Source organism: Sinohyriopsis cumingii, chromosome 15 (genome assembly GCF_028554795.1).
Source record: "Sinohyriopsis cumingii isolate HCF-2022 chromosome 15, ASM2855479v2, whole genome shotgun sequence".
Lineage (NCBI taxonomy): Eukaryota > Metazoa > Mollusca > Bivalvia > Unionida > Unionidae > Sinohyriopsis > Sinohyriopsis cumingii.
The window spans coordinates 106,443,084-106,470,307 of NC_142975.1; the positions used below are offsets into that span (position 1 = coordinate 106,443,084).

At 35.1% G+C, this 27,224-nt stretch overlaps 1 protein-coding gene across 2 annotated transcripts in view; it reads left to right on the plus strand.

Annotated features, from left to right (window-relative positions):
• The window catches only part of LOC149782429 (uncharacterized), a 178,421-nt gene that overhangs the window by 104,484 nt on the left and 46,713 nt on the right, over positions 1 to 27,224 (plus strand). For both annotated transcript variants that reach the window (XM_089934876.1, XM_089934875.1), the window contains exons 8-12: positions 2,327 to 2,443; positions 10,538 to 10,636; positions 23,325 to 23,399; positions 23,998 to 24,024; positions 26,048 to 26,083. In XM_089934876.1, coding sequence (XP_089791002.1) covers positions 2,327 to 2,443; positions 10,538 to 10,636; positions 23,325 to 23,399; positions 23,998 to 24,024; positions 26,048 to 26,083 — 354 coding nt within the window. The remainder of the gene's footprint in view (positions 1 to 2,326; positions 2,444 to 10,537; positions 10,637 to 23,324; positions 23,400 to 23,997; positions 24,025 to 26,047; positions 26,084 to 27,224) is intronic.

Here is a 27,224-nt window from a genome sequence, read left to right on the forward strand (position 1 = left end):
TTATTTTAACTTTATAGTCCACCTTCTTTGATTGGATACAAAAGAGAATGAATTCTTGATGAAAATGAGGACAGGTTTCTTACCTACAAGACGGCATCTTGTTTTAGCTTCCTGGCTCTTGGTCCAATTTCTTGCAAGGGATCTTTTGTAAATGAAAATTATAATTGAACTTGAAAGGAACTACTATGTGCAGAAATTATAATATTTATAATATTTACATAGTGTTTTTACAAGATTATAATTGTTAATTTTCTAAGTTGGTCATCCAGAAGTGATAATTATTTCCTCCATTGGAACTAGTTAATGAGGAAATTGGTCCATGTTAAAGACTTGCATTTACAACAATGAGATCTGCATGAATGATGGGAAGCAGTTTCCACCATTTCAAGGATATTGGATTTCATGAAGATAAGATGCAATCCATGGCTTGAACCCAAAAAAACTGGAATAAAAAACTAGTGGCATAGCATGTTGAGAGAGAAATTGAATGGATTGAAACTGAAAGGAAACATACATGATTAGATTCATTCAACACTGAAAATGGCACATATTAGCATACTCTATATTCAGTGAACACTGAAAATGACCGATATGTCAATATGTTCACTGAACACTGAAAATGACTCTGATATGTCAATATATTCACTGAACATTGAAACTGACTCTGATATGTCAATATATTCACTGAACACTGAAAATGACTGATATGTAAAAATATTCACTGAACATTGAAAATGACTGATATGTCAATGTATTTACTGAACACTGAAAATTTACACTTATATATCAGTATATTCACTGAACACTGACACATCTGGGGCCAGTGTTATCTTTTCTTGCAGTGACTTCTTGTTGACAATCATTTCATCAGGATTCGCTTTGAAAAACAGATTTTAATAATCACAGAGATGCCAGCCATCTCAGATTTTGTGGAATTGGTGTGAAATGTTTAGAGTAAATTCTGTATTCCAAATTATATTAATGAAATATGAAAAGTCAAGCTATTGGGTGATGAAACTCTGAACAGATTTTTTCATTGTGGACACAGATTGGTAGAAAAGGACTTCACACCAATATGACAGATGTTTTCTATGTGGACACAGATTAGTAGAAAAATACTTCACACCAATATGATAGATGTTTTCTATGTGGACACAGATTAGCAGAAAAGTACTTCACACCAATATGACAGATGTTTTCCATGTGGACACAGATTAGTAGAAAAGTACTTCACACCAATATGACACATGTTTTCCATGTGGACACAGATTGGTAGAAAAATACTTCATGCCATTTTGATAGACTGGTGTATATCATATACTGTATTTTCTTAATGTATAAAGAACAAAATGTAAATGACAAGAAACGAATGCATTAGTTTGCAAACAGGTGAAAGATGGCAGAATATGTGAAAAAAGGATATATTTTATAATATTTAATAACATATATATAATATTGGTATATGATATTATGGTTCCCAGAAAGGTAAAAAGTTAATAACAGTTTAAACAATATAATATGATTTCCTTAAAATATCCCATATTTTATTTTTTATTTTATTTTTTATTCTTTCTTTACTCATGTTCAAATATTATATTTGGTGAAAGCTGAAGTTTACCAAGGGCAACTTCAGTTTTCCAGTCAGGTTCCCCTGCAAACAATTGTAAATCCCGTCTTAAATTCTTTGCAGGAACAAGCATAACATATAAAACAATATATATCTTCACCAATTTGACTTGAACAAATTTTTTAATACTTTTATGCAGAATAAGACCTTTCCAATAAAGAAACTACTGCTGATTATTAAGTAATGGAAATCAAGATAATACAATAATAGTTATTGATGATTATTAAGTAATGGAGATCAAGACAAAATGATAGCTATTGATGATAATTTGCATGCTCAAAATTTCCTTTATGTTGCAGGTTCTAAACAAGTTCAGTATTATGTGTCGTATGACGTCATTAAGATAAATGACATGCCTTAACCTGAGATAATGGGGTCATGGTCACATGGCTTTTCTGTTTTATAACCCGAATAATAGGGTTATGGTCACATGACTTTTATTGTTTTATGACCTGAATAATAGGGTTATGGTCACATGACTTTTACTGTTTTATAACCTGAATAATAGGGTAAGGGTCACATGACTTTTGCTGTCTTATAGTCTGAAAAGTAGGGTTGTGGTCACATGACTGCTACTGTTTTTAACCTGAAATAATAGGGTTATTGTCACATGACTTATACTGTTGAACCCTGAATAATAGGGTTATGGTCACATAACTTCTGTTTCATATTATTCATGTAGACAAATTTACATTACAGGTTATACATATGCAAACGTATTTGGCATACGACACGGCCTGGGCTTAGGCTTAGGCCTAGGCGTAGGCATTACATTTCACATTGGCTGGATCATTATCACGAGCCTCATATCTACAGGTGAGTTATATTTTATAATGGTTTTATATATATATATATATATATATATATATATATATATATATATATATATATATATATATATATATATATATGAAATAGTTTCTCCCCATTCCTGATAAAAACAATGACACATGTACTGTTCTAAAGTGTCAGGTAAAATCTCCAACAAGAAAATTTAGAGATCAATTTAGTTAGACATAAAACACTTGTATGATGTAATTTGTATGCATGCTTAATACATATACCCAGCAGAATATGTCCTTTTTGTATGTAATACGTACAATGCACGCGTCTATGTCATACCTACACAGAAGGATAATACTGTACCATATGGAACAAACAAACACCTTGCATGCTTTAATTAGAGTACACTACTATTTTGGGTTGCAACATACTTAAAACTATTAGTTACAAAGTGTGGACATATCCAGACTCTTGATCCATTGTTAAACTTGCAAGATCAGAGGGAAGCAGTGGCCTAGAGCATAATAATGCCATTTGAACTTACTTTGATGCATGATTTGTGTCTTATTACCACTTAACTTACTTGGTTAAGTCAATCACAAAATCGATTTGACATGTGTTTTATTGATTACATCCACAGAGAGAGAAAGAGAGAGAGCCTTCAATGTGGAGAACTCAAAATATGAACAAAATGGCTAACTAAACGATGCTAAGATTTATTTAGTGTCAGCATGGTTTAAAGCAATAATTTAGCATAAGCTTTAATGAGCTTTAATGAGCTTTGTACCAACATTACACAAAACAAATAAGGCATTACAACGAGCACAAATAGCTAGGCATTCAAAAACATCATTACACAAATAAAAATTGGACCAAACACACAGCGCATGATTTGAGAAATGAATAAGCAAAGCATTTTAAAAGTCAGTAGAAGTGAATTTAGAATCTGGATAAATGTTTTAAAAAAATGATTCGGGATTATTCTTTTTTAAATTAAAAATATTGGTCAAAATTGAAATTTTAAATATATTCAGAAATTAGGACTATAAAGCATGCTAAAGAAACAAAAGACACCAACACTACATAAGTAAATACAGATTCATGAGACCACAAGAAAGGCATGAAATATTTGAATACAAATCGGAAAATGTGGATCAGACTACTCATGATGGAGGTGATACAGTATTTTTGAGTGCAACATGGTTCATACCTATTACATATTTCTTGGGAAGCATTGATAGCATATCTTTGTAATAATCAGGAATAATATTGTACCTGAAAAACAAGGGCCACATCCCACAACATCACTAATCATCCATAGAAGACATGTTTGAAACATCATTGTAATGATAAACATTCCTTTTGAGGACTTAGGAATTATACAAAGTCAAGATTTTATCAGAAAGCATGGAGTCACCTGTGAGACGTGAATGACAAGAAACCAGCTTCATCCAAGACACGATGGAGACAGTGTCCTTGGAGGAAAGATATCGCCTGGTTCAGATGGTTACAGCAACAATCACGACATAAACTCAAATAAGCCTGTTGAAAGTAGTACCAAAAATAGCTATGATAATTGTGATATCAATGGCAAAATTTATGACAATGAATATAATGACCATTATGATTCTAAATATTAGGCAGACCAGCATGGAACATATTATGATGTGGAGGGTGGGTGGTAGTATTTAATTATTACTTACAACTATGCAACAGAAAATGATACAATACTACAGAAACTAGGTTATTTATTTTTCCTACACGTTTTCTTCACAGTGGGGAATGTAATTTGTGCTAGCAGAGGATATTTTATAATCAATATAGTAGAGAGTTTATATTATATTGAAGAATTACCACTATATATATATATATATATATATATATATATATATATATATATATATATATATATATATATATATATATAATATAGAGACAAATTCTTATATTCATGCCCATAATATTTTGACAGAATTCAGAGATCTAAAATAAGGATAGCATTCTTCCCAATGAATGGTGTATACAAATGCATGGCAGAAAGGCTTAAAGCACTATTTCATTTGAATTACATCATACACATTTATCAGAGAGATTCAAAGGCTGTTATATATTTTGTCAAAAACATGCCTGGAACGTATTGATAAATTAATTAACTTAGGAATGATCTTAAAACAGCAATGATGTATTGTTGGTCAAGCTGATAAGCAGAAAAAGATTAAAACTTTATTTGATATTCTGCAAGAAAAAGGAAGTCCCTGATATTGTCTAAATCACCTAGTACATCATAAAGATCTGAAGCAAGTTACACAAGAGAATGCTCTGGTGATATTAGCCAATATTCAAACAGCAATGAAGATCTCAACGAGCAAGTCAGTTTGATAATGCAACAGCAATGGTACAACAACTGAAACAATTTGCACTAGAGTGTAGTTTATGAATGCCAAGAGGTGCAAGAAACGCTGGTATACTTACATTTTAGTTGTATTTGTGGATGAACAAAACCATCATACTGAAGTCCCTAAGACTACCGAGCAATTACAGTTACCTGAATCTAAGTTTCAAAAGTGCATATTGCATCTGCTGTTGCATTGGAAGCTGCTGAAAAAGTAGAGAATTCCAATTACCTGAATTTAAATTTCAAAAGAGCAGTAGTGAATTAGAAAAGCATGTGGCAATTATATCACAAACATGAAAACCAGGTAAAGATGTCGACAGTATGTATCAAATATGATTCCAGGAATCATACTGGTGTTACAACATTCTGGTACCTCGGGAGTTAAGGCAGATATTGTTCTTAATGCACATTTAATTATGCCACCTAAATCAATGTCAATACGTTCACACGACATTAAAAAAATACACCAATATTGGATCAGGATGGACTCTTGACAGATGTACATAATTCAAAGTACATATCTATAATAAATGTAAAAAGTTCTAACAACAGATTTTTTAATGGCCAATTTTGTCAGCGTTATATCCAGCTTGTGATAATCATGACCAACCTCAAAATAATGGCAACACTGGGATGAACTCAAATTTGGTAATATAGAATTTATGGTGCAGGTTACTGAGACCACACTGAACAAATTTGAAATAATTAACCCAGGTATCGTTCTTAATGTGTTTACTTGGGATTAGGGTTTATCTGCTTGACACTATCCCCACATGGACAAGGCAAATGAATTCGAATTTATTTGTTGTTACTGAGTAATATGATTAGTTTAAAATAGTTATTTCATTATGTATGGATGAAGAATCTTTCCCAGTTGCCAGTACAGCAAATACCAGTGTAAGAAATGTCCATGTAGACATTTCATGCATTTATTTAACACCCATCAACTGCTTACTGATTATGATTTTTACTGTGTTTTGATCAGTGATAAACTGCAGTGGACAATAATGCCACAACCCACAAAAAATATCCTCCAGTTTACTGCACTTAACTGAAAGATGAATGTTACATATATTATATATGAGGATTTTCAATGTCTCACTAATCTAGTGGAAGACACGTTCACATCCAACGACTAACAATAACATTGGTGAGTTGTCTGCAACCACTCATTGCTGTATCTGTTAAGGAGCTTTTACTTCCACTGACAGAACTGGAAGTTCCGGTTCCAATGTTTGTGATCACTGTTACATCACACGCACATATAAAGGAGATCTGAGCACAACCCATGTAATTTGCAATTTCAGATGTACCCAAACAAAAATTCCTGTAGTGGTTCATAACCTGTGTGGGTATGATTATCAGTTAATAATGCAAGCAGTAGCTGGAACATACCAACATGGCTACTACTGCAGATGTAAAAGCTGTAGTCATCAGCACCAACCCAACTTTTAACCTTGGATTTCAGCAATGTCAACAGCAACTAATTGGGGATTCATTAACATTTTCTTGTGCTATTCCCCTCAGTGACATATTGGGGTTTTGCAGAGCAGGTTTGCAAGGTTATTGTGTGGGCCAAACACACAGTCACATTAAAACAACTCCAACAATGTGGTTTTGCATTGTGATCTTTGTACAGAGTCAGCCTTGTTGTTTCGGCAGTTGGAAACCTCATCAGTGAGTCATTTTTGGCACAGGCAGCAGATGTGCACCCAACATATAATATTACAAAACAGTTTACATGGCAAATAAGTACCCAACATGGTCTTACTGCTTCAAAATGTGTATATGGCATTTCAACTTACAGTGCAAAATAATGAATAAACCCTTTAAGCTTAACTCATTCGGCCCCAGCACTGTTTTTAGTATCTCTGCTGATATGCCTCAGAAGCACAAAGCTGTGTCTAGCTGCTTGTGCCCCATAGTTTTTACCTGTTTGAAAACATCGTGCACATGAATTCACTCTTACCTTAATTTCTCTTCTTATATCCAAACAAAATCCACGAAATTTTCACCATTTATTTCAGATGAATTTGTCGACATATTGATGTAATTTTTTCCCTATTTGTCGAAGTCTTTCACAAATTATTTCAGGAACCTTTTGAAGAAAGTTGGTATAACTATGCAGTAGCCACTCCTCATATCACAGTCAGTGGTTGTATATGGGCCAAAAACAAAACATTGACACTGGCATGAATATGTGCAGCAAGATTTTCATACACTGTATCTGATTTACTATTTTTCATTGGAACATCAGGAGTTGGCAGTTGATGTTATGCTGCTGTGATTCTGTCTGAGAGACTTTATTATTGGGGGGTGCATTTGGTTGAATGAGTGTCCTGTGGAAAATTCACAGAGACAGAATTTTCTCAGATTCATAATTGAACCTGTTACATGTTTAAATAATAATGTCATATCATGGAGTGGATGAAGGAAAGCCTAATAGTAAACATCGCCTAGGGAAAATAAAAAAAACACTGTAAAAACAGTTGTCAGGTCACACTGAAACTTTCCCCAATGAAATTAATTATAATTATCCCAGTGTGATTGATCCAAAAATAACTCAACCAACTTGATGTGACCAAACACAACAATACCTCGGTGCTGATAAAATTATCAAAATCAAGGTGATGTAATTGCAAGAGACCATGGAATATTTTCATTCCTTGTAGTGATTCCAGTGTTGTTGTCAGCAGTGAATCCAGCAGTTGAAAAAGCGCCGACATAATTCCATGTGCATAAACACTAGGGATTGTTTCTACAGTGCCAAAGTGGAATTCATGAACAAATCCACCCAAGTTATGTTCACCAGTGATTCATGAAGAAATCCACCAAGTTATGTTCATCAGATCACACAGCTGCTAAACATTTCAGTATTTCTTGAGCTGATATTTTCAGTGATTGTGTGGCAGTTGTGCCAGTAAAGAAAGGCAACTGGTTAGAACTGTGTGCTGGTGTTAATGCACCAAGACATGATAAGTCTGGACAGGGCCTTCCTGTCATGCAATTTTATGTGATTATTTTATTAATATAAAAGCTATGATGGACCCTCAATGTTGCCACTGTGAAAATGTGAAGAAAAGGTGGAGCAACAACTCCAAGATGAAATCAACAAGAGAACCACATTGATCATGAATACAAACGTGTTTGGTTGTAGATGCCATTTATGGGATTCCCATGGTAACAGCTGTTGTTTTTGGTGTGACAATCATGGAGTTTCAACCACAGCAACTATTATAGAAATTAGTGTTGGACCTCTAGTAACTGGTGTCTCTGGTGGTGCCAGCAAATTAATTTTGACATACTTATATTTATGAATACACATCTGTTCATATCTGTTTTTAATGACACAAAGCTGTCTCTATATAATCAGCAAACTGTATTCGGTGACTATTGAGGTTGAAATGATTAGCTTGACTGAGTTTGAGAATGTGTTGGTGGAAATGGGGAATCACTGACAACTCGGAGCACAGATAAGAAATTGTTTAGTGAATTTGCAAGCAATAAAAATCAGGTAAAACAAAAACATAACAAGAAAAAAGAAAAACCAAAAATAATTTGTCACATCAGTTTCTTGGGTTAATAATCCAATGATTGCACATAGTGTATTGGTTTGATTCTAAAAATGCGCAAACATTATGGGGGATGAAGGTGGAAAATAAGTCCAAACATTATTCCAACTTCTGAAACTACCAAACATACAAGTATCTCTGTGAGCTCTGACAAGAACTGCATAGCAAAAGTGAAAAAGGCACATACGAAAGGAAGAAAATCACTCTTATCAGGTTTGGGAAAATGGAATTTAAATTTATCCACTTAACTACTGCAGTTCTATATGCAAACAAATGTTATTCCAACAGCCCTTATGGTTGTGACATGTGATCACAAGCATGGATGGACTGAACAAAACTGTCCATAAAATTGATAAAAAACATATGTCTGAAAATACTAAACGATTATTTTAGTAAAATAGATTCATTGCCAATATATATAGAATTCTGCACGAATCCAACTGCATGTATTTTATCGCATGTCAGTATTTTGCAACTAATCCAGGAATGTTTATGGGGTTTTTAGTTAGTTTTTCTGTTTGCTTTTTGTGCATCAAAAGCAGACTGAGAAAAGGTTGATAAATGAATGAAGTAACTCGAAATTTACCTGGGTTGCCTTTCAGTTCACAGCATTGATAATTTCATTATACTTCTGTTGATACTTTTGATGCTTGTCTTTGTTTTCAACCTTAACAAATGATATTGTGTATCCCATATATATGTGTGTTGTTGGAGAATACATGAATGTCTCATTTACCTGTAGGTAACATTAAGATTATGATATGTGTTGTTGGAGAATACAGCAATGACTTATTTACCTGTAGATAACATTAAGATTAGGATATGTTTGTTGTTGGAGAATACAGGAATGACTCATTTGCCTGTAGGTAACATTAAGATTAGGATATGTGTGTTGTTGGAGAATACAGGAATGACTCATTTACCTGTAGGTAACATTAAGATTAGGATATCTGTGTTGTTGGAGAATACATGAATGACTCATTTACCTTTAGATAACATTAAGATTAGGATATGTGTGCTGTTGGAGAATACAGAAATGACTCATTTGCCTGTAGGTAACATTAAGATTAGGATATGTGTGTTGTTGGAGAATACAGGAATGACTCATTTGCCTGTAGGTAACATTAAGATTAGGATATGTGTGTTGTTGGAGAATACAGGAATGACTCATTTACCTGTAGGTAACATTAAGATTAGGATATGTTTGTTGTTGGAGAATACAGGAATGACTCATTTACCTGTAGATAACATTAAGATTAGGATATCTGTGTTGTTGGAGAATACAGGAATGACTCATTTACCTTTAGATAACATTAAGATTAGGATATGTGTGTTGTTGGAGAATACAGAAATGACTCATTTGCCTGTAGGTAACATTAAGATTAGGATATGTGTGTTGTTGGAGAATACAGGAATGACTCATTTGCCTGTAGGTAACATTAAGATTAGGATATGTGTGTTGTTGGAGAATACAGGAATGACTCATTTACCTGTAGATAACATTAAGATTAGGATATGTGTGTTGTTGGAGAATACAGGAATGACTCATTTACCTGTAGATAACATTAAGATTAGGATATGTGTGTTGTTGGAGAATACAGGAATGACTCATTTACCTGTAGATAACATTAAGATTAGGATATGTGTGTTGTTGGAGAATACAGGAATGACTCATTTACCTGTAGATAACATTAAGATTAGGATATGTGTGTTGTTGGAGAATACAGGAATGACTCATTTACCTGTAGATAACATTAAGATTAGGATATGTGTGTTGTTGGAGAATACAGGAATGACTCATTTACCTGTAGGTAACATTAAGATTAGGATGATATAATGCATGTCATCATTTCACACGTAGAAAGAAAATTATCGACCTTAAAATATTTGCTTGATGCCTTTTTAATAGACTGATTTATTTGATTCTCTGGAATATACTCTGTAAAACCACTTATTCTGAAAGGGACGATTTCTCTATGTTATTAATCTGCTGAAGGAGGAAACAAAGATCGATTAATTGATCTATGTACAAAGTATATATCCATTTAGTATAACTAGGTCTTGCCTACTTTTGGAAGTAATGATATGGTAGTTTGGCTCCATTGGGTTTCATTACATTTTAAAATTTATATTCTGAATATAGACAAATTTATATTACAGGCAATCAATGTAAATTTGAACTTGGACTTGGACTTGGTCTAGGTTCATGCATCCCATGTGTCATTGCCTGTATCATTTCTATGGTCTTCGTATATAAAGGTAAGTTATCTTTTACAATTGTTTCTTATATATATATATATATATATATATATATATATATATATATATATATATATATATATATATATATATATATATATATATATATATATATATATATTCATTCATTCTCTCAATTCGAGATAAATTAGTCGCAATATACATTTCAAAAGTTTCAGGTAAAACCTTCAGTAGGAAAATTTAGAGATAAATTTAACATCATTGACTTATTTATTGAAAAAACAATTGATATGCACAACGAATCACATCTATCCTGAAGGACATTAGACTTATTATACATAATAGCCAGACATGCTTTAATTAGCACACACATGTATAACACACCTACCCTGTAGGATATTACCTTATTAGACATAATTCACTCACATGCTTTAATTACCCAACACACGTATAACACACCTACCCTGTAGTATATTACCTCATTAGACATAATTCACTCACATACCCTGTTGGATATTGGCTTATGGGACACAATACCCTGAACTTTAAGCTTTTGTAATGTTTTGTGTCGATGAGCAACATTTCAACTTTATTGTCCACCTTTCTGGCATTGGACTCAAAAGAGAATGAATACATGATGAAAATGAGGACATATTTCTTACCTGCACGACATCATCTTGTTTTAGCATCCTGGCTCTTGGTCCAGTTTTTTGCATGGGATCTTCAAAAATGAAAATGAAAATTGAAATTGAAAGCAACTACTATATGCAGACATTATAATATTTACATACAGTGTTTTTTGTATAAGATTAGAAATGTTAATTTTGTAAGTTGGTCATCCAGAAGTGATAATTATTTCCTGAATCGAAACTAGTTAATGAGGAATTTGGTCTGTGTTAAAGATTTGCATTTGCAACAGTGAAATTTGCATGAATGATGGGAAACAGTTTCCACCATTTCAGGGGTGTTGGATTTCATGAAGATAAGATGCAATCAATGGCTTGAACCAAACATAAAAACCCGAATACACAACTTGTGGCATAGCCTGTTGGGAGAGATAGTGAATGGATTCTCAATATATTTACTAAATACTGAAACTATTTCAATTATGTTACAACTCCTGTGGGTTTTGTATAAAATAAGTTCTTGACAGTGTATATACGTTTAATAATTGTCTAGCAGATTTATAGTATTTTGAATCACTACAGTAACTGAAAATATTTGGATAAAAAAAAATTCCATGATTTCCAACCCAGATCCCATATCCGCTTCTTGCTCTTGCTTGACATATTTCAGGTTCAGTTGACATTTGTTTTTGTTCATCTGGTCTAGCTCGAAATAACAATGGACACATTTGGACGCTTTGTTCAAGTAAAAAGTCTTAGCTATTGGAGCTGATGTGTGGTGAAAAATGTACACCTTTACTATTGTAAAGATTTTTGTTTGTCATAGTGTTATGCTTGATTTTTGTCCATGATTGAGGGTATAGGTTTTGTATATATGATTTGTCATGTTTTTTAAGATGTTTATTGCAATTTTGGCTCAAGGAGACTCTAACCTTGGTTATGAGCTTAAAAAGTTCTGGAGGCAAATATGCTTACAATTTCATGCAATTTTCCATGAGGATGATTGGATTTTTCAGAACACTCTGTCATAACACAAGTGATACATACATACATACATACATACATGCATATATATATATATATATATCTATATATATATATATATATATATATATATATATATATATATATATATATATATATATATATAGATAGATAGATAGATATAGATATATATAGATATAGATAGATATATATATATATGTGTGTGTGTGTGTGTGTGTGGTTTGGTAAACAAGTATTCGCTTGTCAGAGACCAAAAGAGCATGTGATGGTCTGTCAACCATCATGCATCTTTTGTCCGTCTATTGTCCATTGATCCGTAAACACAGTTTTCAGGAATATTAGCTGCAAAGATTTTTCAACAACAAAAAAATGCATTTCATAAACACCATGATGTAATTATTCCTGCAATCGGTATGGGTATAAACAGTAAACAGTCCTCCTCAAAGCTCAGCTTAACCTATCCTAAAGCCAATTAAATGGAAAGGTTGTATGAGATAAATGAAGCATATACTTTGTCATCCAATGCAATTTAAAGACAGACACTTGGTGTATGGTTTTATTTTATGTCATGTGGTTGTGATTATGTGGGTGTTTACACATGTGCATCTGTATGGTGTTGATATTTGACAATGCTAAGTCTACCAATCATTTCTTTCTTTGTAAGTGTATTAAATGCTTTGAAAATAAAAAGACATGTTTATGTTTATTATCCAAACTGAATTTCCAAACATTTTCTATAGGTTTCTATGAAAAGACAGCTTATTGGCAAACTAATGACATCACATTTTTGGCCACGTGCACTGTAATAGGAAAAGACCAAAGATTTTTCTAAACTGACAGAGTAGTGTTTGGACATGTTTCTCCAGGCTTGGAAGACTATTGAAAAGTTTGAGTATAAACAGCTAAATCATTATCCCATTTTTTTCAGAAAGTAACTTTTATATTGACCGTGATTTGTATTTTGAGCCTGATGTCTGTTCATACGCAAAGAAACTGTATCTGTTAATAATAGTGCCTCATGTTGAACCTACATTAAAAAGAATGTAACCATCCTTAACTAGAGCCACTTCCTGGTTTCCTTCCTTGATCACAGTCAAAATGGTTCAACTCAAGCATGGGTAGCAAGATATGAATTGCAAAACCTTTGACAAGGATAATTACAGCCAAAGCTCACATATCCCTGACCAATTCATTTTTGAGCAACTTGAACATGAACTAAGTCGACTCACTAAAAGATTCTAAGCTGACAAGTTGTTAAAATTTCTCGATTGGAAAGGAAGACATGATCTCATGATTTAGATTAGTGCTAGCTAGGAGAAGACATGTTCTCATGGTTTAGATTAGTGCTAGCTAGGAGAAGACATAGTCTAATGGTTTAGATTAGTGATGGTTAGTAGAAGACATGGTCTCATGGTTTAGATTAGTGCTAGCTAGGAGAAGACATGGTCTCATGGTTTAGATTAGTGCTAGCTAGGAGAAGACATGGTCTCATTGTTTAGATTAGTGATGGTTAGTAGAAGACATGGTCTCATGGTTTAGATTAGTGCTAGCTAGGAGAAGACATGGTCTCATTGTTTAGATTAGTGCTAGCTAGGAGAAGGCATGGTCTAATGGTTTAGATTAGTGCTAGCTAGTAGAAGACATGGTCTCATGGCTTAGATTAGTGCTAACTAGTAGAGCAGGAAGCCTCCAGTCATTTCCAAATAAAAAGTTAGTTTCAAGGAAAACAACAAAGCATGGTACAAATGCTGAAATCTATGCTAGTGATTGCTATGCATTGTATTTGTTTTTAAACAGTAACAATTCACAGATAGAAAAGATATTTTGCAAGACAACTTCATCAAGAATACCTCCATGTCCACTTTACATTAATATTAGCAAGCCTGATTTCAGTGAACTAATGACAGCAGAATTTAAAGCGAACTACACACTCGTTTTGTGCAAAAGTTGATGAATTAGAAATTGACTTGGTCAAAACAGTCAAATGTATCCATTTAAATGATGAAAACATTATTAAATTAGGAAACAATACTGCATCTTACTTTGACAAATTTAGTGCTGACATTGATACTAAACTTAGTGCTTGATGCTTTCAAGATATTTGCATCAAGCAGACTCCATCACAGCAATGAAGTAAATCAAGCTAGCAATAATGCACATTATGAAAGAATTGAAACAGCTATTTCAAAACTGTCAGGTAAATGGACAAAACCAGTGAAGTGGCAAACTTACCAAACATTAATGTTACCACTAAGATGGCATGGGTGCTCAGATGCCAGGGACTGTTAACACTCATCATAACAGCTTGCCAGTCTAAATAAATTAGTAAAGTCAAACATATCACTGCTACATATGTACAAGCTGTTAGGGGTAAATTAGAGTCACTGCGTAAGTCAGGTCATATCTGTTTGGCAAAGATACCATTAGCAGCAAATAGTGCCCCTGTAACTAACGTGTGTGAACAGATCAAATAACAAGACCAACATTATTAGTCAGTCTTACCCAAATAAACTGGAACAAGCTGCATAGCAAAAGTGGACAAAGCATGTACAAAAGGAAGAAAATCACTATAATCACTATAATCCTTTATCAGGATTGGGAAAACAGAATGTAAATCCCTTTAAAACGCTAAATCACTGAAGGTCAAAATACTAAATTGTTATTCCAAAAGCACTTTAACGTTTTGAGTTCTGGTCAAACATTGGAAGGAAAGGCATTCAAACCTAGATGTATTTCAGCATCAGTGTGAAGCATATTCAAGAATTCTCATGCAAGGCCATATCTATGATGATTGAAAGCATGCCTGGACTGAATTTTCTTGATGAAATTGAAGAGATAGCTGAATATCCTTTGCAAATTATGTTCTCTTCCTGAGAATGCATTTTGTAAAAGAATATATTTTATGAGATTGAATATCTTTATGTGTTGGACTGAATATATATTTCCAATGAGATTTACTCCTGATCTCTACACAGTTTATATAAAATTCTTCACCAGTGTGACTTGAAAGACTTTCTATTTTTGTTTCTATGTAAGATATGACTTTTCCAGCTAAGAAGGAATGGAAGCACATTGTACAGAACACCATTAATGAATCACTTCATGTCTATATGCTTTATTTTTTCAATGATTTTAAAATATACATCATTGTATTAAACCCACTATTTTTGTGGCAAATATATAGGTCAATTAAAGAGCTTAAATTGATAAAAGTTTTAAGCCAGATTTCTGATTATTTTATACAATATGTTGTTTCATAATTGACAACATTACTGTATTTCTTACTCTGATGTTATTGCTCATATGATTATATCATGTTCAAAAATACACAGAATGAAGGATCCAAAGTCTGCAAAATGTTATGTCTGCTGCAATTGTTCTGCAGGAAGTTTATATGAATTGTGCAGATCACATTCAACAGTATTTGAACCTATCTCTGGGTACAGTACATATACCGGTAGTTGTCAAGAAGAGCACCCCAAATATGTGAACTTGATCCATTTGCAACATCACTTGTGCTTGAGTGCTTAGATTTAATATTGCCTTCACTAACTGATGTTATCAATATGTTTCTCTCATTTGGTGAATTCCCATTTTTTTTTTTCAAAACTGACACTGTAAAGACTCTGTTGAAGAAACCAACGCGTGACCATAATGCTTTAAAGCTCTACCACACTGTTTCTTATCTATGTCTAAAATTTAGAAAAAGTTGTTCTATACCAAGTTGTAACTCATTTGAATTCAAACAGTCGTTTTAGCAATGTACAGACTGCATATTGCCCTCAACATAGTACTGAAACTGCCCATCTGAGAGTAGTTAAGGATCCCCTCTATGGATATTGGAAAGATCACAGTCCTCAACCTCCTTGATGTGGCATCATCATTTGACACATTTGAATTTGATATATTCCTACACCATCTCTAGTGTTTATATAGTATTTCTGAAATAGCCTTATTAAGATTCAAGTCCTAGTTAGTCACAGGATTGTGTCTGTAAATAGAAAACATTCCAGCCTGGTTGATCTATGTTTTGGTGTTCCACAAGGCTCTCTTCTGGGCCCAATAGTCTTCACTCTGTACACTCATCTGCTTTCATGTGTCATATATCGACATCCTGTGTCTCACCAATTATATGCTGATGACACTCAAATATACACATCTAGCTGCCCATCATAAGTTGAGTCTACTATCCAAGGCGAGGTGAATTTCTGATGTCAAGTCATAGTCATTAAGATAAATAATGATAAACTTTAAACCATCCTGATCACCATGCAAAGACTTTCTAGTTCACACCCTTTACCTCAAACAATAAAACCAATGTCAAATTCACACAGTCATTGAGATACCCAAGTGTCACTCGCAACACTCTCATGACACCAACATGTCAGGAGCATATGCATGGCTGCGAATTTAAAGCATAGATGCATCAGCTCCATTTGCAATTTTCTTTCAGGTGAAGCCACTAAAAGACTTGTATGTTCCTTAGTACATTTATGACTGGACTATTGTAATTCACTTCTTTCTTGTTCATCTGAGTATCTACTACAGAATATTCAAAAAGTGCAAAAGACAACTACTTGGATTATCCTTAGAGCACAAAAAACGGAGCACACCTCTTCCTGTTCCACTGGCTACCCATTTGATCCTGAATCAAACACAAACTCTGTTCACTGTGCTACATTTTTTGACTGGCTCCAGTCCAATATGCAGATCTTACCTCACCCATGTGTACACCCCATCTAAATACTTGTGCTCCTTTTCCAACACTTGTATTATCCTTTTCCATCCCATGTATTATCATTGTTTGCCTTAGTGTTGAAAATGCTGCACTTGGCGAAGTCCTCCTTTCAGAGGTGGAAAGACTGAGAAAACTCAGCACTGGATACACCCTCTACTGGTCAGGCAAACCAAAGACTGAAAACGAATTTCATGAGTCGGCTTCCTGGTCAAGGACTCAATTGCCACCAAGTTAACAAACCTTCCCAATGGTCATTCCCACCGCATCATGTCCATGCATCTCCTGTTATGGAACCAACAACATGCCACACTCTTCAGTGTATATCATCCAACACTCCAGGTGAATCCTTCTGAAAAGGATGAATTCAACGCCGACCTGTACAAACTTCTAAAGAGCATCTCAGAGAACGATAAAATGATCAGAGATTTCAATGCTAGAGTGAGACGAGACTCAGAAACCTGGAAAGCTGATCTTGTGAAACATGGCGTGGGTGGCTGCAATGACAATGGGCACATGCTTCTTGAATTTTGCACAGAATTACAGCTCACCATTACAAACACCATATTTCAGCAGAAAGACGTCCTGAAAATGACCTAGATGCATCCTAGATCAAAACACTGGCACCTAATCAATTACATTAATAGTATTCCATAGGGACTTAAACTATGTCCTTCATACCAGAGTAATGTCTTGTGCAGAGTGCCACTGATCATTGTCTTGTCCGATGCAAGCTCGACTTCCACTTCAAGCCCAAGCCTAGACAACAAAGCAGTACCCTGAGAAGGAAGCTCCAGATCATGAACCTTTTGTAATCTGACGTCAAGGCAGAAATACAAGAGAGCCTGCAGTTTAGACTTGAATAACCTAAGTTTATGCCAGATCTACTTCCGGAAGAGATGTGGAATCACACCAAGGCTGCCATTCTGCAAACCTCAGAAGAAATCCTTGGATTCACCACTAAGAAAAACAAAGACTGGTTTGATGAAAATAACCAAGAAATCCCAAAGCTGCTTGCCAAAAAGAGATCAGCCTAGCAAGCACACCTCACTCAAACAACCTGTCCACAGAAGAAAGCAGCCTTCCAAATATCTGCAGCTCCCTCTAGTGCAGACTCTGAGACATACAAAATCAATGGTGGACAAAGCTTGCAGAAAGAACCCAGCTGTACACTGACACTGGTGACTATAAGGGGTTCTATGAAGCATTGAAAGCAGTGGATGGTCCTTCCTAACAAATAAAGAGCCCCTACAGAGTGCAGATGGCCAAGAGCTACTCACTGACAAAGAATCTATCCTGAACCGCTGGTTAGAGCACTTCCACAGCCTCTTCAGCACTAGCTGTACAGTCCAGGAGGCAACTATTGATCGCATCCCACAACAGCCACCAAAGATGGAACTCGATGAGTAACCCACACCGCAAGAGACTACAAAAGCCATAGAACAGCTGAAGACTGGAAAGGCTGCAGGAAAACATGGTATCCCACCAGAGATATAGAAGAGTGGAGGTCCAGCATTGCACACCAAACTCCACGAGTTCTTCATTTGCTGCTGGGAGAGAGGGAAGCTTCCATAAGACCTCCAAGACGCAGTCATCATCACCTTGTTCAAAACAAGGGGGAAAAGTCTGACTGTTCAAACTATTTTGGGATAACTCTGCTCTCCATTTGCAGGCAAAATCCTTGTTAAAGTGTTGCTGAACAGACTGGTGCCCACCATTGCAGAAGAACATGCTCCAGAGAGCCAATGTGGCTTCAGAGCCAATAGGGGCATAACTGACATGGTGTTCGTCCTTAGATAGATCCAGGAGAAATGTCGAGAACAAAACAAAGGAATTTTCATCACATTTGTGGGGCTGGTGAAGGCATTTGACATGGTGAGCAGAACTGGACTGTGGAAAATCCTTGAAAAGTTCAGCTGTCCTCCAAAGTTCCTTACCATCATCATCCAACTACATGAAGACCAGCTTGGTCAGGTCAATAATGACCTGTTACAGACCTTCCCCATTGTAAATGGCATGAAACAGGGCTGCATGTTAGCCCCCACACTGTTCTCAATCTTCTTCAGCATGATGCTCCAAAAAGCAACAGAAGACCTTTATGACAAAGATGGCATCTATATCCAATTTCATACTGATGGTAACCTCTTCAACTTAAGGCAACTTCAGGCCCACACCAATACCTTGGAAAAACTGATTAGAGAACGTCTCTTTGCAGATGATGCCACCCTTATTGCCCACATTGAAGCTGCCCTACCGCATGTAACATCCTGCTTTGCAGAAGCTTGCCAGCTCTTTGTACTTGAGGTCTGCCTAAAGAAAACTGATGTACTTCACCAGCTTGTTCCCATGGAAGAGTACCAGCCACCAAGCATCTTCATTGACCAGAGAGAGATGAATGTAGTACACCAGTTCACCTACCTGGGCTGTGTGATATCCTCTGATGCCAAGATTGATAAAGAATTAGAAAACAGACTAGCCAAGGCAAACAGTGCCTCTGGCAGACTCTATATTTGAGTGTGGTACAACTCCAGTCTCAAAGAGATACAACGATCATGGCCTACAGAGCTCTTGTACTGACCACTCTCCTTATATGGCACCGAATCTTGGGTCACCTACAGCCGCCACCTCTGTGTCCTTGAATGCTTCCATCAGCACTGCCTACACACCACCCTTAACATCCACTGGAGTGACTTCATCACAAACACTGAAGTCCTCAAGCTAGCAAGGATCACCAGCATTGTGGCCACGCTCATGAAGATACAGCTATGATGGGCAGGGCACATGTCCAGGATAGAGGATCATTGCCTGCCAAAGACTGCACTGTATGGTGAGCTGTCCACTGGCAACCATGATAGAGGGGCACCTCGAAGGAGATATAAAGACTCACTGAATAAGACTCTCACAACCTGTGGCATCAATCACTGCCAGTGGGCATCACAAGCTGCTGACTGTGAAAGCTGACAACGTACAGTTCACTGGGCCGCTGCCACTTTTTAACAAATCAGATGGACACGCTTGGAGGAAAAATGGTGGCAAAGAAAAATCCGGGAACCATCAAGAACACCCACCACAAGCCAGACATTTCCCTGCAGGCTCTATGGATGGACCTGCTAGCCATATATTGGGCTCTTAATCCACCAGTGCACGTGCAATAGACGTGGATATCCCCTTCCTAAATCCTTGCAAGTGAAGTCAAGCCAACAACAATAACAACAACATCAACAACAGCAACAACAACAATTCTCATTTTTCCCACTGTTAAAATAAAGTCATACTGACAATGTTGCCCATTGATCTTAGACACTTGTACACTGTGATTTCATTCAAGAGTTCTCTTAAAACTCAACTGCTTTGACTACAAAAGAGACTTAAAGACTTAATAATATTTACATCCTTAATTATTATCAATATGGTTTTGTTTTGTAATTTCAGGGTGTCTTGTCATTGTATATGATTTTTTGTGTTATATAATATTTTAAAGCACTTCGAGTTCTAAAGAGTTGTGTTAGTCCATATTCTTCTTCTTCTTCTTCTTCTTCTTCTTCTTCTTATTATTATTATTATTATTATTATTATTATTATTATTATTATTATTGTATCATTATTTCCTTGTGTTTATCCTAGTTCTCAGCCTTGAAAATTGTAATGTGTACCTCGTATAGATACTGAGTTGAAGAATACGTGAATGATTGATTTATTTTTAGATAATGCCATCAAGATGAAGATGACACATCTTACCATTTCACGCATAGAATGGAAAATCTCGACCTTAAACGTTTTGCATAATGATTTCTTAAGTGATTGCATTATTTGATCCATTGGAATGTACGTGGTAAGACAACTTACCCAGTAGCAAACGACTCCATTGCCTTTCTACCGTTGATGGGAGACATCAATTGTTTATTGCCTGTACCATTCTTTATTGGATAATGCTGGTATGGTATGGGAGACCTCATCAGTCATGTGAAAAAAATAGTATTCCTATTTCTGCATGCATGCACTTGTGATTTATGTTTCTAAATGTATGTCATGTCCATGTCATTCACATGTCTATACCATTTTTCTTTGGTGTTGTTGATCTCATAAAGTAGGGAACCAAGTTGTATTCAGTGATCAAACCAAATTGTATTCGGTAATCAAACCAAGTTGTATTCAGTGATCAAACCAAGCTGTATTCAGTGATCAAACCAAGTCGTATTCATTGATCAAACCAAGCTGTATTCATTGATCCAACCAAGCTGTATTCAGTGATCAAACCAAGCTCTATTGAGTGATCAAACCAAGTTGTATTCAGTGATCAATCCCAGCTGTATTCAGTGATCAAACAAAGTTGCATTCAGTGATCAGACCTAGTTGTATTCATTGATCAAACCAAGTTGTATTCAGTTATCAAACCAAGTTATATTCAGTGATCAAACCAAGTTGTATTCAGTGATCAAAGAAAAACTGTATTCATTGATCAAACCAAGCTGTATTCAGTGATCAAACCCAGTTGTATTCAGTGATCAAACCAAGTTGGATTCAGTGATCAAACCAAGCTGTATTCAGTTATCAAACCAAGATGTATTCAGTGATCAAACCAAGTTGTATTCAGTGATTAAACCAAGTTGTATTCAATGATCAAACCAGGTCATATTCAGTGATCAAACCAAGTTGCATGCAATGATCAAACCAAGCTGTGTTCAGTGATAAAACCATGTTGTGTTCAGTGATCAAACCCAGTTGTATTCAGTGATCAAATCAAGTTGTATTCAGTGATCAAACCAATTTGTATTCAGCGATCAAACCAAGTTGTATTCAGTGATCAAACCAATTTGTATTCAGTGATCAAACAAAGCTGTATTCAGTGATCAAACCAGGTTGTACTCAGTGATCAAACCAAGTTGTATTCGGTGATCAAACCCAGTTGTATTCAGTGATCAAACCAAGTTGTATTCAATGGTCAAACCAGGTTGTGTTCAGAGATTAAACCAAGTTGTATACAATGATAAACCATGCTGTATTCAGTGACCAAACCAAGTTGTATTCAGTGATTAAACCGAGTTGTATTCAGTGATCAAACCAAGCTGCATTCAGTGATCAAACCAAGCTTTATTCAGTCATCAAACCCAGTTGTATTCAGTGACCAAACCAAGTTGTATTCAGTGGTCCAACCTAGCTGTATTCATTGATCAAACCAGGTTGTATTCAGTGACCAAACCAAGTTGCATTCAGTGATCAAACCAAGATGTATTCAGTGATCAAATCAAGTTGTATTCAGTGATCAACCAAAGTTGTATTCAGTTATCAACCCAAGCTATATTCATTGCTCAAACCATGTTGTATTCAGTGATCAAACAAAGTTGTATTCAATGATCAAATCAAGTTGTATTCAGTGATCAAACCCAGTTCTATTCAGTGATTAAACCAAGTTGTATTCAGTGACTAAACCAAGTTGTAATCAGTGATTAAAGCAAGCTGTAATCAGTGATCAAAGTGAGCTGTATTCAGTGATTAAACCAAGTTGTATTCAGTGATCAAACCAAGTTGCACTGAATGATCAATGTCCAAAGTGTCAACATATGTCAAATTAGGATGTCTCGGTATTGCCTGTTTAGGAAATAATGATATGCTGGTTTGGGTCCCTTGAGCTTCATTAGATTTTATGTTTATTTTTATTGTCATTAAGTAATGGAGACGAAGGCAATATAAACAGCTATTGTTGATTATAAAATATTGGAGAGAAGGCAATATAAACATAGCCATTGTTAATTATTAAGTAATGAATATAGATAGCTATTGTTAATTATAAAGAAATGTATATAGATAGCTATTGTTGATCATTACATATTGGAGAGTAAGGCAATATAAATATAGCTATTGTTAATTATTGTTGTTGTTGTTGTTCTTGTGGGGTTTAGCACCATTTTTCATCACACGATAGGCTATACATGGCGGCCAGTATTAATGGTGGAGGAAGAACCCGGGAAAACCCCAGAAAGAACCACCAACCCATGAGAAGCTACTGGCGAGCTTTCTCACATACCCACATTGGCTGAATCTTAGGCTCGAACCGCCTAAGACAAAGGTGAGATGGCAGTGATCCGTAACGAACAGCGCTTTAGACCACTCGGCCAGTTAATTATTAAGTAATGTAAATAGATAGCTGTTGATGATTATTAAGTAATGTATATAGATAGCTATTGGTGATTATTATGATACTCATTATTTCCTTCATATTGCAGGTTCTATACAAGTTCAGTATAATCTCTAACATTGTACCGTTAAGATAAATGGCATGCCATGTCCTGAAATACTAGTGTTATTGTCAAATACATTTTTACTGTTTCCTTTTCTGAATGTAGATAAATTTATTTTACAGATATTGAAGTTGGCAAAGGAATTATCACAGGGTTACTCATCGCATCTGTCATCGGCATTGTGGTGTTTGTAATATGTGAGTTATCTTTTATAATGGCTCCTTAATTACAAATTATGGAATAATTTCTCTCAGTTCCTTATCAAGCAGCCACATGATATACTGTTATAATGTAAAACCTCCCATAGGAAAATTTTAGATAAATTTTAATGGCATTGACTTCTTTAATGAAAATAACACATCTACCCTGAAGGATATTATCTTTTTAATATCAGTAATGCCCTACCTGTTGCTATTGCATAGATAGTACTTTTCTGAGAGGAAAATACCTGACCAAATGATGAAAATTCCATCCTGCACATGCAGTATGGCTATCACTGAATTAATTATTTTGGTCACCCCAACAGCTTTTGAGGAAACAATGGAACCACCAAATCTGTATTTAATAGTGTGTGATACATATTTGATTAGCATCGCTCAGTGGCTACAATGTAAGGCTATTGTGAAATTATTACACAGTTCAGAGTTAGGAATATTGTAGAAAATATTACTTCAGAAACATGCGAATTATTTGGTAACAGTTTTTAATCAGAGCTTAATGCCTTATTATGTGCTATTCACAAATATAGCCATATTATCAGAAAAAAATTACAGTTTGTTTTCCTTTTAATTACAGATGAAAAACTTAAACCAGAACCAACAGGTAAGTTGTCTGAGTTTTAATTTCAACTCCTCTCTCTCTCTCACTCACTCTCCAGGTTCTTCCTCCACCAGCTACTGCATGGCTGCCATATATAGTCTATCATGTGCTGAAAAAATGGTTTTAAGCCCACATCAACAACAACAACTCTTGTCACTCCTGGATGGTTCAAAAGATGGAGACAGTGAGGCAGATACAGTTGCAATACAGTGTGATTCTGAATGCAAACTACATTTTAACTGCTGCAGCCTGATACTGAGTACAAACCACATTTTAACTGCAACAGTTGCAGGTATACTTACATCATGCACTGTATTGAAAACTCTGAAAACTTATTGTTTACAGCTTCACTTTGCACACAAAAGACTCCGGACATACTGGAATATGTACCATGCTAGTATCCAAAAAACTCCAGACATACTGGAGTATGTACCATGCTAGTATCCAAAAAACTCCAGACATACTGGAGTATGTACCATGCTAGTATCCAAAAAACTCCAGACATACTGGAATATGTACCATGCTAGTATCCAAAAAACTCCAGACATACTGGAGTATGTACCATGCTAGTATCCAAAAAACTCCAGACATACTGGAGTATGTACCATGCTAGTATCCACTGACAATAGAACACATTCTTGTTGAGTGTATCAACTTCCAAACTGCAGGACAGAAATGTTATATCAAAACACATACAAATACACATATACATACATATATACACTATGTTTGTTTTTTATTTTTCACTTGTTTTAAGTTTTAATCCACTTAGTTTTAATTTGCTGGTCATATCAACATTGTGATTTCACCAAAAGACTTGCAATAATGTCTAGATGATTCTAAATGGAAAACGTATCTGTCTGATACCCCATATGGCTAACATTGCAGACATCTTGTTTTCATTTTCCCTTCAAAATGTATAATCATATTAATATGGGATTTTCACCAGAAGACTCTTATGATGTCTTTGTTTTCTTAGACAGAAATGGTCCAATTTGATATCCAATATGTCCATTACTGCAGCTCATTTGAAAATGTTTTCACTGAAAAAGCTGAGAGATAGCTTCAACACGCAGTTTTCACCAGAAAGTCTTACCTTGAAGTCCAGGAAATTCTTTTTGGCCAACAAAGTGTCAGTCCCTTTGTGGGTTCCTGTTTAATAAATAGATACTTGCTCTGTTACAGCAGATGTTGATTACTAATGTTTGTTGGAAAATGATAATTAGAAAGGCAGTTTGTGGAGTGGCTGTAACTTTGCACGCTGATATCCAGAATCACATGTGAATTTTAACATCATCTATCTCAAAAATCTAAATGTGTTCAGCAGCTTTCAGGATTTAATTATGATGGTTCCTTTATTACATCAAAATCTAAATGTGTTCAAGAGCTTTCAAGATTTAATTATGATAGTTCCTTTATTACATCAAAATCTAAATGTGTTCAAGAGCTTTCAAGATTTAATTATGATAGTTCCTTTATTACATCAAAAATCTAAATGTGTTCAAGAGCTTTCAAGATTTAATTATGCTTGCTTCTGACTTTATTACATCAAGGATTTCAAATAGTTTGTGAGGTTTAGAAAGTGTAGAAGCTCTGAAATCAAAATAAGAATACCACCATGTAGCATAAGCGTGTGCATACCCTCATTGAATTTTGTTATAAGTTAGAAAAACGTGATACTTCATAAGGTCTTTGACTTGACTAGATGCACAGTAGTTTACAACAAGAACAGAAAAACCATTGTAACAATTTGATTTTTTGGACACTCTAACAACTTTTGAGGAAACAATGGAACCCCCATATTTGCATTTAATAGTGTGTGATACATATTTGATCATCATTGCTCGGTATCTAGAATGTAAGGCCATCATGAATTTATTACACAGTTCAGGGTTAAGAATATTATACTAAATAATACTTCAGAACCATACAAATTATTTGGCTTGTGATTTTAATCAGAGTTTCAGGCCTTATGATGTGCCATTCATGTAGAAAATATTACAGTTTGTTTTCCTTGTTTTTATAGTTGGGAAACATGAAGAAAAACCACCAGAACCACCTGGTCAGTTGTCATTGTTTTAATTTCAACTCCTCTCTCTCTCTCTCTCTCTCTCTCTCTCTCTCTCTCTCTCTCTGTTTATCTCAGGGTTATTCCTCCGCCAGTTATACTGGCTGCCATGTATAGTCTATCATGTGCTGAAAAATAGTTTTAAACCAACATCATCAACATCTCTCTCTCTCTCTCTCTCTCTCTCTCTCTCTCTCTCTCTCTGATGGTTGAAATGAGGCATCATAGCCTGATACTGAATACAAACTACATTTGTTCTGCATAAATTTGCAGCTCTACTTAAATCCTGCACTGTATTGAAAACTCTCTGACAACCTGATGTTTTCAAATTCACTTTCCACACAAAAAAAAACAGACATACTCTTAATATGACAGTCCTAAGTATTAGAAAATCATATTCTTACATCGACTGGAAAAGCACAATGGTGTTAAGGGTTATGAGGTATGAGATAAAGCTACTAAATCTGCCTTGCAATCATTCATTTCTAATCATACACACATACATACACTCATTTCATTTATTCCTCCGCCAGTTATACTGGCTGCCATGTATAGTCTATCATGTGCTGAAAAATAGTTTTAAACCAACATCATCAACATCTTTCTCTCTCTCTCTCTCTCTCTCTCTCTCTCTCTCTGATGGTTGAAATGAGGCATCATAGCCTGATACTGAATACAAACTACATTTGTTCTGCATAAATTTGCAGCTCTACTTAAATCCTGCACTGTATTGAAAACTCTCTGACAACCTGATGTTTTCAAATTCACTTTCCACACAAAAAAAACAGACATACTCTTAATATGACAGTCCTAAGTATTAGAAAATCATATTCTTACATCGACTGGAAAAGCACAATGGTGTTAAGGGTTATGAGGTATGAGATAAAGCTACTAAATCTGCCTTGCAATCATTCATTTCTAATCATACACACATACATACACTCATTTCTAAATGTGATGTCATCATAATCACACACACATACATACACACATAGATGCATACATACATTCATACACACACATGCATACACACATACATTAACACATACATACATATATACATGCATACATACATACATATGCATACATACTTACATACATACATACACACACATACATACATACACATGTACAT